This window comes from Equus quagga, chromosome 6 (assembly GCF_021613505.1).
Source record: "Equus quagga isolate Etosha38 chromosome 6, UCLA_HA_Equagga_1.0, whole genome shotgun sequence".
Taxonomy (NCBI): domain Eukaryota; kingdom Metazoa; phylum Chordata; class Mammalia; order Perissodactyla; family Equidae; genus Equus; species Equus quagga.
Window position 1 is genome coordinate 62,934,044 of NC_060272.1, and position 12,018 is coordinate 62,946,061.

At 52.0% G+C, this 12,018-nt stretch overlaps 1 protein-coding gene across 1 annotated transcript in view; it reads right to left on the reverse strand.

Moving 5' to 3' along the window:
- DHRS12 (dehydrogenase/reductase 12) overlaps nucleotides 1-9,344 on the reverse strand; it is a 33,872-nt gene extending 24,528 nt beyond the window's left edge. The window contains 5 exon segments of the mRNA XM_046663863.1: nucleotides 1,716-1,798; nucleotides 3,449-3,573; nucleotides 7,638-7,753; nucleotides 7,808-8,051; nucleotides 9,178-9,344. Coding sequence (XP_046519819.1) covers nucleotides 1,716-1,798; nucleotides 3,449-3,573; nucleotides 7,638-7,753; nucleotides 7,808-8,051; nucleotides 9,178-9,344 — 735 coding nt within the window.
- Between the last annotated feature and the right edge of the window lie 2,674 nt (nucleotides 9,345-12,018).

Below are 12,018 nucleotides of genomic sequence, written 5' to 3' on the forward strand. Positions count from 1 at the left end.
TCCCACGCTGTTTGCGTGTGGGGCTGCCTATGAATGAAGACCAACTGAAGCTGGGGAGTGGCGCCGCTTCACAAACAGGGAGGAGCGGTGCATCACTGGCAGCGCCTGGAGGATGCACTGAGTCAGGGGAGAAACATCCACGGGGATGAGCAGTCAGGCACTCTCAGCCCTGGGCCCTCCAAGCTCGCAGGGCTGGAGGTCACTCATAAACACAAAAGATGGGGAAATTACCCGTGCGTCTGTTCAAATCCCACTTGTGTGTGTGTGTGTGTGTGTGTGTGTGTGGGGGGGGGGGGGGGGGGTTGGGAGGGAGGGGCAGCAGGTGAAGGGCTCCCTCTCTCCCTACCCCGGGAAACCGCCTTTCAGCTCTATATCGTTCCCGAAGACGGTGGAGTTGGATATAAGGATGGCTCAATATTACAAGCAGAACCACACTGTCATCCTCCTCCATATAAATCCGCTTCGTAAAAAATATGGCCCAAACCACAGGGGGCTGGAATCCAGGCAAGCCCTCCTCTGCCGGTGACCTGGGACTAGTATTCTTGTTGCATTCTGCAGCAGGGCTGCACGAAGTTACCAGCAGGCGACAGGCAGCCTTCCGTCTCGGGAACTGCGGCCCCGGGTTGCAGCGGCACTTGCGGACATCAGCGGAAGCTTCAGACACCCTCACGTGCGCCAGCACTCGGCCTCCGTAAGGCAAGGCATCGGATGGCGTGAGACCACGAGGTCTGGTGAGGAGTTGCAGGAACAGCCACTTGCTTTGAAAATGCTATTTTAAAAAATTAATAACCTTAATGAGCAGATGCAAAATATTCTACTCTAGCTTGGGGCAATTTTTTTCTTTGGCCATAATCCAAGCCTGAGGGTGCGGGGGCGCCGTCTGCCCCTCCCCACGTCCCTCCCACGGGCCCCTCAGTGGAGCAGCAGCGGAAGTGGCGCTGCTGGAGAGGAAGGTCCACAGGAGAGAGAAGGAAACCCCGTGGGAAGGAAGGAGGACGTTCTTCAGTGAAAGTGAGGGCCCCCTCTCTCCACTTTACACTTCCCACCCAGGGCCAGCATCGTGGGGTACAACTGTGCAGGTACACAGGCCTCACATTCAGAAGGAACCCAGGCTTGTTTTAATGCTCTGCCTTCACTATCTTGAAATTCTTAATTTTAAACAAGGGCTCCACGTTTTCATTTTGCACTGGGCCCCACAAATTATGTAGCCAGTCCTGGTTCCAACTCTCTCAGGAGAGAAAGACCACAAAATGTGCACCAGGTCTGAGAGCTCTTGTTAGAAAGTGGCTGTCACCATCACCAAAATGTTGTTTGTTGTCCCTCTTTATTGGAAGGCCACTGGGTCAGTTCACAGCCTGGCTGACAGCAACTGAGTTGCCCTTAATGTGTCCCACTGATGTGGGCTCCTTCTGGGGTGGAAACCCCTGCAGTGCCATTGCCCCGTATAACGCCTCTGCAGCAGGGACTGTCCACTTCCTGCTGGCTTCATAGGCAGCCCAGAGCAGGGGGTCAAACCTCGGTGCCTCCGCTGTCCTGGGTCAAACCCTGCTGCTGAGAAGCACTGGCTCCTGCCCTCTGTTGGCTGTGGCTGCCTCCACTGCAGAAGCACAAACATGGGCCATCGCCAACCCAGGGAACACAGGCAGGAGTCCAGCCCTCTCCCAGCTGACCCTGGAGGCAAGAAACCCCTCCAGGAGGGGAGAAGAGCAATTCACCTAGTCACTGCTGTCCCTGATGATCTCACCTTTGGCACCTTCTGCTCGGTCTTGATCTCGACAAACCAGGTGAACTGTGCCACCTGGTGGAAATCATCGAAACCATCTGTGAGTTATAGTCATGGCTATAGCTATGGAGGCCAGCTTTTCCAAATGAAGAATTTAAGATATATGGCTCACAGAAAGAAGACCTGAAATTGAGACTATTCTGGAAATCTAGATGGATGCTCCCCACAGTTAGAGCAGCAGGCATAATATTGAGGGTGATCCTGGAACCTGCCCTCCTGCATACCTGGTCTGACTGACAGTGCCTCTGGGATGATGTCCTGATTTTTTTAAGGATCTGAACACATGAAGGATGAGAAGCGTCAGTCTTGGTCACATCTGCATCCCTAGCATCTCCTGGTGGTACCTGACACAGAGGTCTCAACCTGGCTGTACTTTAGACTCACCTGGGAAGCTTTTAAAGCTCCAGATGATGGGGCCAGGCCTGGGTTTGTTTTCAGAGCTCCCCAGCTGAGTCTAATGTTGAGCCCAAGTTGAGAACCACTGGCCGAACAAGGAGCAGGGACTCAACAAATGTTTATTGGATGGTTGAATTCACAAATGGCACTCAGACTATTCCAGCAAAGGCCATACTATCATCAGTTAAGGTTTATCGAAGAGGAATGCCTTGGCTGCGGCAGTCAAGAAGTAGTCATTGCAGAGCCTGCTTTCTTCCCTTAAAATAGCCCACTTCATCAAACGGGGTCTGTTTCACGGGAAGCTTCCAGCTACCTATGTAACCAGCCCCTCCCCCTCCCCCCTCCCCCCAGCACTTAGAGTACTTCCCAGTTGCTAAGATGCAGTTAATCCTCGCCCTGACTAGGCAGATAATTAAATACAGCTCCAAATGGTATAATATTCCCCTGGAAAATGCTTAGCTCGATTTTAGAGAAAAAAAATAAAACATCCTGAGCATCTTGAAAAGTGATAAATTCCCAACTTATTTTTCCAACTTCTGCTGGAACATCAATTTTTCCTGGAGAAGAGGCTCTGGAGAGGCTCTTCTAGCCACCACAGTGCCATGTGGTGACCCAGGGCAGCTGAGTTCTTGCAGGAAATTCTGGCATTTACCCAGAGGAAGACTTTGGCTGATTAAATAATTTATGGGGCACCCGGCGAGCCTCTTCACAAAACCAAGGTTAGGGAAGAGAAATAGGAGGCCACGCCCAGCTGCTCTAACCCTGCGGGCCGGACACCAGGAAGGAGGAAGGAAGGTCAACCCCTCCCCTCTCCAGTTATTCTGAGAGTGCTGGTTCTTAACTAGGGTCCACAGCCAAATTGCAGTGGACTCCCAATCTCCCCCTATCCACCCTCCCCACTCGCCATTCTCATTGAGGAGATATGGGCTAGGGACAAGTATCTACATTTTTTAAGTTCCACTGGTGACTCTTATGCCCAGGGTTGGCTGGAGCCCCTCACTGCTCTTAATCAGAAAACACTGTGATGTGTGGCCAGCACACAAGCTCTCTTGTGCGCTAATCAAGTATAGAGGAAAGGTTCCTTCAGTCACTTGCTCTGTCCGCCTCGATGCACAGCTTAGAAAGCTGGCAGCTGTGCCGATCACCACGGGACCACTGTCCAAGACTCCTGGCTGTGCTAGCCGGGCCCTTCCTGACCTGCCTGTGACATAGGGCAATCTCCCCAGTGTGGGCAGGCCACAGGCTGGCTGCACGGTACAGGCTGCTCACCCCACTTGGCTATTTTAGTGGTAGTTGCTTTTCCAAAGCCACTGTTCCCTCCGATGACTCTTCCAGGAACTTGGACCTCCAAGTCATCAGGGACAAAGTCCTCGGATGCAGACGCATAGCCACTCCTGGAAGCAGCAGACCCACAGAAAGAATGGCTGTAAGGAGCCGGGAATACAAACCACTGCAGGGAGAAAGCCTAGCTCTGGGGTGGGCATGATTGCTCTCTCCCAGCACATCATACAGTTCCTTCCTTCCTCGGCCTCCCTGGTCTCACGAACAATATCATCTTCTCAGGTCCTACACTTCCTGTACCCTTAGCTTCCTGAACTTTTGAAAATATTTGGAGATTCCAACAATTTGACATCAAAACTACCTTTCTTTGCTGCCTGTGATACTGGGAAGTGCTCCCCCCCAAAAAATCCTTCGATAGATGGATTGTTTTGCCTTTATCCCATTTGAGGGTGGGGGTGGGGTGCCTAGGAGGCCATCAGCATCATGCTATTGCGTGGCAGGACAGGGAGCCTGACCTCACTGTAGAAGGACCACAGCTAAGGGGAGGAGATTTGCAAGTGGGGAATGAAGGAGGAGGAAGGTTGGGTTCTTTGAGCTCTGCACCCCCGCAGAGGGTGCGAAGGCTCCTTCAGGGCTACAGGGCATGTGCTGCACAACCCTAGTGGGCACCAGTCAGATGGCAGTGATGGGAGATGTGTATCTGCCATAGGACAACTTTCTGGCAGATGACAGCAAAGCATATTGAGGAGGTGCTTTTTCTAATTTGCACAAAAGCATCCTATTGGATAGATGTAACCCTGCGTTCCTTAACTGTTTCTGCCTTTTGAGGTACCTCTTCTTCCTTTACTTTCCTAGTATTTCCTGCTTACAAAATTGGCAGAGGGCAGTGAAGGCTGAATGGAGGGGGCCTGGCAGGAGGGGGCCTTGAGGGCAGAGCTCTCCCCACACACCAGCAGGCCAGGTCTCAGAGCTTGCATCTCTCACCCAAAGAGCAAAGTGATTTCTCCCCTGCAGTGTAGGACGGGACTCTTTCCCCTGAAAGGTCCACAAGAAACCCAGTGCCCTCCCATGCATGCTGTTTACACACACACTGCCAACAGCTGGTCTCCTGCCCCACGCCCTGGTAAAGCTCAACTGCCAATTACACGTCCTGGACTCTGTGACGAGGCCAAAGAATGTTTACGAGCTTGGGTTTGGTCTGGAAGTCACTGCCACAGGAGCAGTCATCGCAATGTTTCTTTTCCCAGCATCTATAACTCGCCTGAATGTCCGGGGCAGCTCAGAGAACGCCCTTCCCATTGTTTCTGCTGCTAGTGGCCCAGTTAGTGGGGCAAGCAAGGCTTCCGACTATTCCAAAGCTTTCCTGAAAGGCTGACTTGAAACTAAAAATAATATCAATAACGGGCTTTGGATGGAACAGCCTGGGTTCAAATCACACCTCTGCCCTTTAATAGCTGTGTGATCTCAGGTGTTGGCTTAACCTTTCTGAGCTCCTGTCTCCTCATCTGCAGAAAGGAGATAATAAGAGGTACCTCTTGGGCAACCTAAAAGAGGTCATGTATGTAAGGCATTTATCGCTGCTCTTGGAATAAATTAAGATATCAGTAAATAGTAATTGCTATTATTATTACTGTTATTAATGATGACATTAATAGCTTCTGTGTTCAAAACTGAGTTCCTCATTTGGCCCCCAGCCCTTCAAATCATTAGGAACTTTGAGAGCATTTTAAACCATAACCAAAGATGAAGCTAGAAGATTCGTTTTCCCCCACGAGAGGTGGGTCCCAGGATCACTGTGAAAAGGATTTTCTTGCAGAGGCAAGAATTTCCTAAGAGCCAGGGGCCTGGACGTCAGTGAATAGGGGCCTAGCCAGGAGAATGTGCTGGTGGGGAGCGTCCCAAACCACAGCAGAGCCAGAAGAAGAGTGGGCCACAGAGAACATGCCAGAACCTGGCCCCAAAGATCCCCCTCCTCCAGAGGCAGGAAGCTTACAGGCTTTGCTCTGTGACACCTGGCTAGAGAAGCCCTTGGCCTCTGGGCCACCACGTGGATCCTATTAGAGACTCAGGTTTGCTGAGGGAGGCACCTGTAGATTAAACCTCTTCCTCCAACTCCCGGCTGTAAGCTTTGCCAAATGGGTGGTGCCAGGCTGGCCTGCAGGCCCTGTCTTACCCTCCCTCTGTCCTGTGCCTTGGCCCTTTGTCTTCAACACAAGGATTCCATCCTGGTCCAATCTGTTGTTAATAATAAGACTTGGCTATTTTGTATCCCCCCGCCCTCTTTTTTGGGAAGCATTTTATCTTCACAAACTCTTGATATCAGTCCCTATTTTTCAGTGCAGAGATAAATGACTTGTCTAAGGTCACAAGATGGAGGTGATAAAACCAATGGAGGTTTCCCATTCTTCCAACACCCAGCCGAGTGCACCTCCTACTACACCAGTGATGCTCAAAGGTGCTTCCCAGACAAGCAGCATCAGCATCAGCATCACCTGGCAACCTGTTAGAAATGCCTTGTCAACAGTTCAGGGTGGGGCCCAGCAATCTGTGGTCTCACACGCCCTCCAGGTGATTTTGATTCACACTGAGCAACCACTGTACTTAGTGTTTCCTGAACCCCTGACAATAGGAATCGAGCTCCCCGGCATCTGTTTCCCCCAACTGACCCAATACGGAATTCTTAGGTCCCACTCATATCTGTCACGGGCATAGGAGTCTGTCTGTTTTTTTTTTGTTTTTTTTTTTTTAATTGCCCCTGGTAATTCTTAAGTTCAGGCAAGTTTAGAAAACAGTGAAGGGATCCTGCTGCCTAGGGGCTCAATATAGGGAAGCTTTATAAAAATCCTGGTGTGCCGAGAAAAAGCACTGTAAACCCAAACTACAGACTCTCCCACTGGAATCAAAATAAGGTGTTGTCTTTCCCTCCAAATCACTAAATGCACACCAGCAGGGAGAACTAAGTCTGCATCCTCATCCCCCTCCTGGAAAGAGTCTAGGGAGAGACTTTTAGAAGCCTGCTGCCCCTGGGCAGGCGCAAAGCTGACTCAAGCTCTTCATGCCGCGTTCTGTGTAACATGGAAAGACCCAGCAAACAGTGGCCACTGCCAGAGTACACCCCTTTGAAAGAAAGAGGCTGCCATCACATTCGCCTAAATTCAGAGGGCCAGTGCTGACAGCCACGCTTCCCACCCTGCTCGGCAGCGCTGGCCCCTGAGAAGGGCCTGCACTTTCCCCAAAAGGATGTGGCATGGAGGGAAGGGAGGAGCAGGAGGAGCGTGGACTTCTGCCTCCCGTCCTGGTAAGATGGAAATTGGCCAGGCTGCCTTAGGAACTGATAACCCCCTAACGCAGGAAGGCGCGGAAGGCTCAGATGACTGGGCTGTATATGAGAATCACCTGGGCGGGGGCGGTTACAACATATCGGTCTAGGTTCCAGTGCAGACCAATTGAATCAGAACCTTTAGGGGTAGGGCCTGAAAAGTGGGATTTTCAATTCTCCCGCGGTTATTCTGACGTTCAGACTGGGTAGAGAACCACTGCGTGAGCCTAATTAATTCTAAGATGAAAACCATCTCTCCATGCCCCGCAATGGGCCACCCCTTAAAACCACAATGAGGTAGAGGGCCGGCTAGGACACAGGAAGGGTGAGCAGGGGCCGGAAAAGCCATCAAGCCCCGTTCACCAGGCGCACCTGGGTGCCCCGCAGACACCCGCTCCGAAACCCGCCTCGGAATGTCCTGGCTGGAGCCAGAGGTCACAGGCCACAAGCCGCTTTTTCTTAGAAAAAAACACACCCAGGAAAGCACCAAGCCGGAGTCTCGGCTAGCAATTTAGAATAGCCCTGTCTGACGCCGAAAACAGCCCCATGAAGGCAGTTCCCAGAGCTCGCCCTCCCGGGCGCAAGGTACAGCCCAGGATCGCGGAGACGCCGGGGCCGCCTGACGTCAGTGGGTCCGGGGGCCCCGAGGGGCTGCACCCCGCCGGCCAGCCCCACGTCTGCCTGCGGCTGATCGCCAGCAGCAACCACTGTCTCTTAGTCGGTCCCCCGACGACGTCGCGGGCGCGTCCCCGCCAACCCCGCTCTCCCGCGCCGAGGCTGGCCACGTGACAGCCGGCCGGCCCGGCCCACCCGGCGCGCGGTGCTCGTGCTGCACCCTCCGCCCCCGGGGCGCCTTCCTTGGAGCCTCCGCGCAGCCCCGTGGGGAAGCCCGCGGCGCTGCGGTAGAGGGACCGAATGGGGCGCGCGCTCCCGCTGCCCCGGCCCCCGCCCCCGCCCCTCGGCAGCCGCCGGCGCTGACGTCATCCAGGTTATGTAAGAGCCCCGGCTCCTTCTGGGCTGTTCTCTACCGAGAAGGCGGCGGGGCTCCGAGTCGGCCTGCGTCCTCTGTGTGATGGGGAACGCTCCCCCGGCCCAGCTTTGGAGAGCGACCCCTCCAGCCCCAGCCTCGCAGGGTAGGGTGAACGAGGGCGGGTCCAGCTACTGGCCGCACTCGAGGTCCACGTGGTCCCCTCCGGGTTGAAACCTGGCGTCAGTACGTGTTTGGGGAATACCTGCCGGCTGGGATGCAGAGATGGCACTGCAACGCACCTTCTAGAAAATCATGTGGAATCAAAAGATGAGGCTTAACGATACTAAAAGGGTTTCTCCATCTGAAACTATTGTAACAATTACCATTTTATAAGTTCCTACACATCTTATTTCACGCAGTGCCCCCAGTAACTCAGCGGAGCTACCTGTCCCCTCTCTGCAGGCGCAGTAAGTCAGGTTGGTAAGGTGCACACAGTGACACAGGTGGCAAGAGCCAAGGCTGGGTCTCCTACCTGAGAGGTACGTCTGAGGCCGAAGTCCAAACTTTTGCCATGAGTTCTGCAACTCCATGCATTATCTCCTCCAAATCTTTATCAGCCTCCCCCGACTCCCAGGCCCAAATGAACATACAGTGTAGGTAAAAACAAAGGATGGTTGCTGGGCCAACCTAGATCCCAGACATGTCCTCCAGCCGCTTTTGGGCCTGTTATAAGAGGTGCCTGTAAGAATCAGGCACCTCGGTCCACGTCTGACCTCCCTCACTCTGGGTTCAGGATGGGTACTAGGTTAAATTCTGCACTGGTTTACTCAACTCGCCCCTAGACTGAGCTGCTCTTATGCAAGATGTGCTGAGACCAGCTGGTTTAATGGCCTCATTACCCAGGATATAGGATGTAGGATCAGTGCCCTCTCCCAAGGGAGCATGTTTTTACTTCAGAATAACTTTTGAAATAAAATTTCCCCAGAACAGCTTGCTTCTCTGAACAGGACTGTGAGGTCCCTCGGCACCGCTCTGATTCCTGACAGAGTGATGAAAGGAAGTTTGAACACGCGGCATTCTGCAAAACCGCCCAACTGGGTGTGACTTTCAATGCGTGTTCAGTGTGGCTGGGAGGATATTTTAGACCCCCAGAGTTACACAACTGTGCTTTGTACACTCTGCTTTGTGTTGGTGATGGGAAAGGTGTCAGTCTGCTCTGAATTCCTCTCACCCCCTCAGGAATATGCCTTTGGCTCACAGAGCGGGTGGGAAATTGTTTTGAAGCAGAGTCTATTGAGGGCATCAGCGACAGCTTGAAGTAAAAGGGTGGGTGGAAACGCAGCTCTCCCAACCTGCCTGGTGAGCTGGGCACGCTGCATGACCACTCAGTCCGCTTTCTTATTTGTGGATGGGAATGAATACACTCACCTCGTGGGGATGTTGTGATGATTAAGCACATTTGTAAAGAGCTTATCGAAATGCCTGGTTTCACATGAGGTGATCAAAAGCCGTTCACTTCCCTCCTTCAGTTTTCTCCTCCATGCTACAGCCACGCCATGTCCATTCAGTCGATGTTCCATGAGAGCATGAAGCATGTCACATTTCGGCCTCAAGTCAACAAGTATCCACTGGGTGCCGAGGGCGTGTGTTATACACACTTACTTCATCAGCGGTTTTAAGAAGGCAGCCCGTGTCTCAAAAGCTCCCACTCTCCCCTGGAAGGTGAGTAACACATACACAAAAAGAAACAAAGAACAGCGTGGGATTAATGGGAAAAGGCTCCAGTTTAAGTAGGAGTTAGCTGAGCTGGATTTTAGTCCTATTTCTGCCACTGACTCCCTGCGTGACTGGGGGTAATAGTGATAAAGTTTATTTAGGGCTTAATAAGTGCCAAGCATTGTGGATTATGTCACTTAATCCTTACCATGACCCATAAGGTTGCTCTCGCTATTATCCCCACTTTACAGATGTGCAAACTGAGACTTAGTAGGGGGTTAAGTCCCTTGGCCAAGGTCATAGCACATGCTAGAGCCAGGATTTGAGGCCCACCAGTGACTCTAGAGCCCGGACTCTTCTGCACTGTACCATACCGGATGGGGGAAGTCACTCAGGCTCTCTGGGCCTCAGTTCCCATCTAAATGAAAAGGGGATCAGGCCAGATGACATCCGGGGCTCCGACTTTCTATGTCTAATAAAGGAATTACATAAAAGTGTTAAATAAATTAGGCCCAAGGTGCTTTTAAGAGTGGCGTCAAGTGGGTGTAGTGGTTCATTTCACGTGGGTAGAAAGACTCTGAAATATTTATTATGTGTCCCCGGTTCCAATTTGCCACTCAAAAACCGAACAAAAAAATCATCCTTCAAAGCTTCCTTCAGTTGATTTAGAGCCCTGAAGCTAATTTTGACCAAATTGGAAGGAGAAGCAGAAGGTGTGGACTAAAAAATCCATGGCTTCCTGCACAACAGGTTTACATGATAGGCGGTCTGCATCCACACAGGCTCGCACGCGTGCACACACACACATATGCACACACACCAGTGTTCGCATCATCTTCTACTGAAGCTCAGTACCAGTTTCTCCAGCCCAGTTGTCATGGTAACACCAGCTGCCAATGAGATCATGGAAGACAAGGTTATAATGGCAGTGGGGCCTTAATATTTTACCTGGCAAAGCCACTTAGATAATAAGATGAATAACCGTAAATCATAAATCCATAGGAAGCCCAGGCACCCCTTATTGTATGTGTTTCATGTGCACTTGTGGGTGGGGAAGAGAAATGAAAGCAAAAGGAAAGGAACAAAAAGGAAGGTAGGATGAGGCAGCGGGTGGGGAAGATCTCTGAGGCTGATCCCTCTTATTCCTCAGAGTAGATCATGCACTGGGTCCTGACCCTGTCTGCACTCGGATTAAGGAATTGGTCTCTTTTGTAACAACAAGAAGGCAGTGGGGGCTCTCAGCCTTCATCACAAAAGGCTTATAAGAAACCAAAGGCGACTGTTTTCTGGGGTCCACACTAACGAGGAGAGAAGCAGCCCAGGGAGGGCATGGCAGACAATGACCCAGCCACACAGTCCGCAGTGGGAAGTGGACTCTATTTAGAAATACCTTTCTAGTTGCCTCCCCGTGTCCCTTGATGCCCACTAGCTTTTACAGACTGGCTCGCCCCTACCTGAACCAGCGCCCTAAAGAGCAAATCCATTTGATTTACGGGTGTCCTTCCTTGCACAGGAAACTAGGTGGTGGTGGTCTCTGGTAAGAGCTTTGGCAGAGGGAACAGGAGTGTGAGAGAACTCAGTTTACACTGAATAATACCCTTTGGTGCCTTTGAATTTTGTGCGATGTGCATTAATTAGTACTTATTCAAATGAAACATATGCAAAGGTCCACCTTCTTTCTCTAGCCTTGGCCACCTTCCAAGAACTAGATGTGTCCGGTGAGACAGGTCAAGGGCAGGGCAGTCCTGAAGCCTGGGAGATCCATTTCCATGTAACCGAGTGATTCAGAAAGTGGCTTCCCACACCCGGGGCTTGTGTTAGTCCTCGTCTCTCAGGCAATCTGTGTCTAGGGCACTCGGTTCACGGCTACCAGGTCCCGTTCTGAACACCAAAGCGGTGGTGGGGCTCTGGGGCCGGCGGCGAGGAGAGTCTGGAGGTGGCTCCAAGAGGCAGCGGTAGCCCGCCTTCACCAGTGCTCCCTGGACGCCCTGGTTCCACTGCTGCCTCGGGAGAAGGACCACCAAGGAGGCTGGGAGAGGCTGGTGGCCGCGGAGTGGCAAGAGGGGGATGGAGTCAGCAGAGCTGCGTTCAGCTCTGACGCCACCTTGAAAGGGACACGTCACCTCTCTGAGCCTCCGTTTCCCATCTCCACTGCGCTGTAGCTGTCCGGTCCTCACAGCATGCAGTGAGGATGAAATCAAGGAACTTTTCTCTTATTTTACAAATACTTATACTCCACTTGCTATGTGCTAAGCCCTCTTCTAAGCTCATTTCAAATGAGGAGACTGAGGCACAGAGAATTTCAATGGTATGCCCAAGATCACACGAGAATCTAGAAAGCAGCAGAGCTGGGATGCCAACCTGGCAATCTGGGTCCAGACTCCACACACTTAACCCCTTTTCTGTAAGGATGGGATGCTTCTCGTGGTGGCTTCTCTTCTAGAAGAACTAGTCATTTTTGTGGGGCTGGAAACTTCTGCTAGCATCTCGTCCCCTTTTTTGGTTGGTTCATTGGTTCCTGTGTTTGACTTGGGGGGCTGATAGTTCCCACGG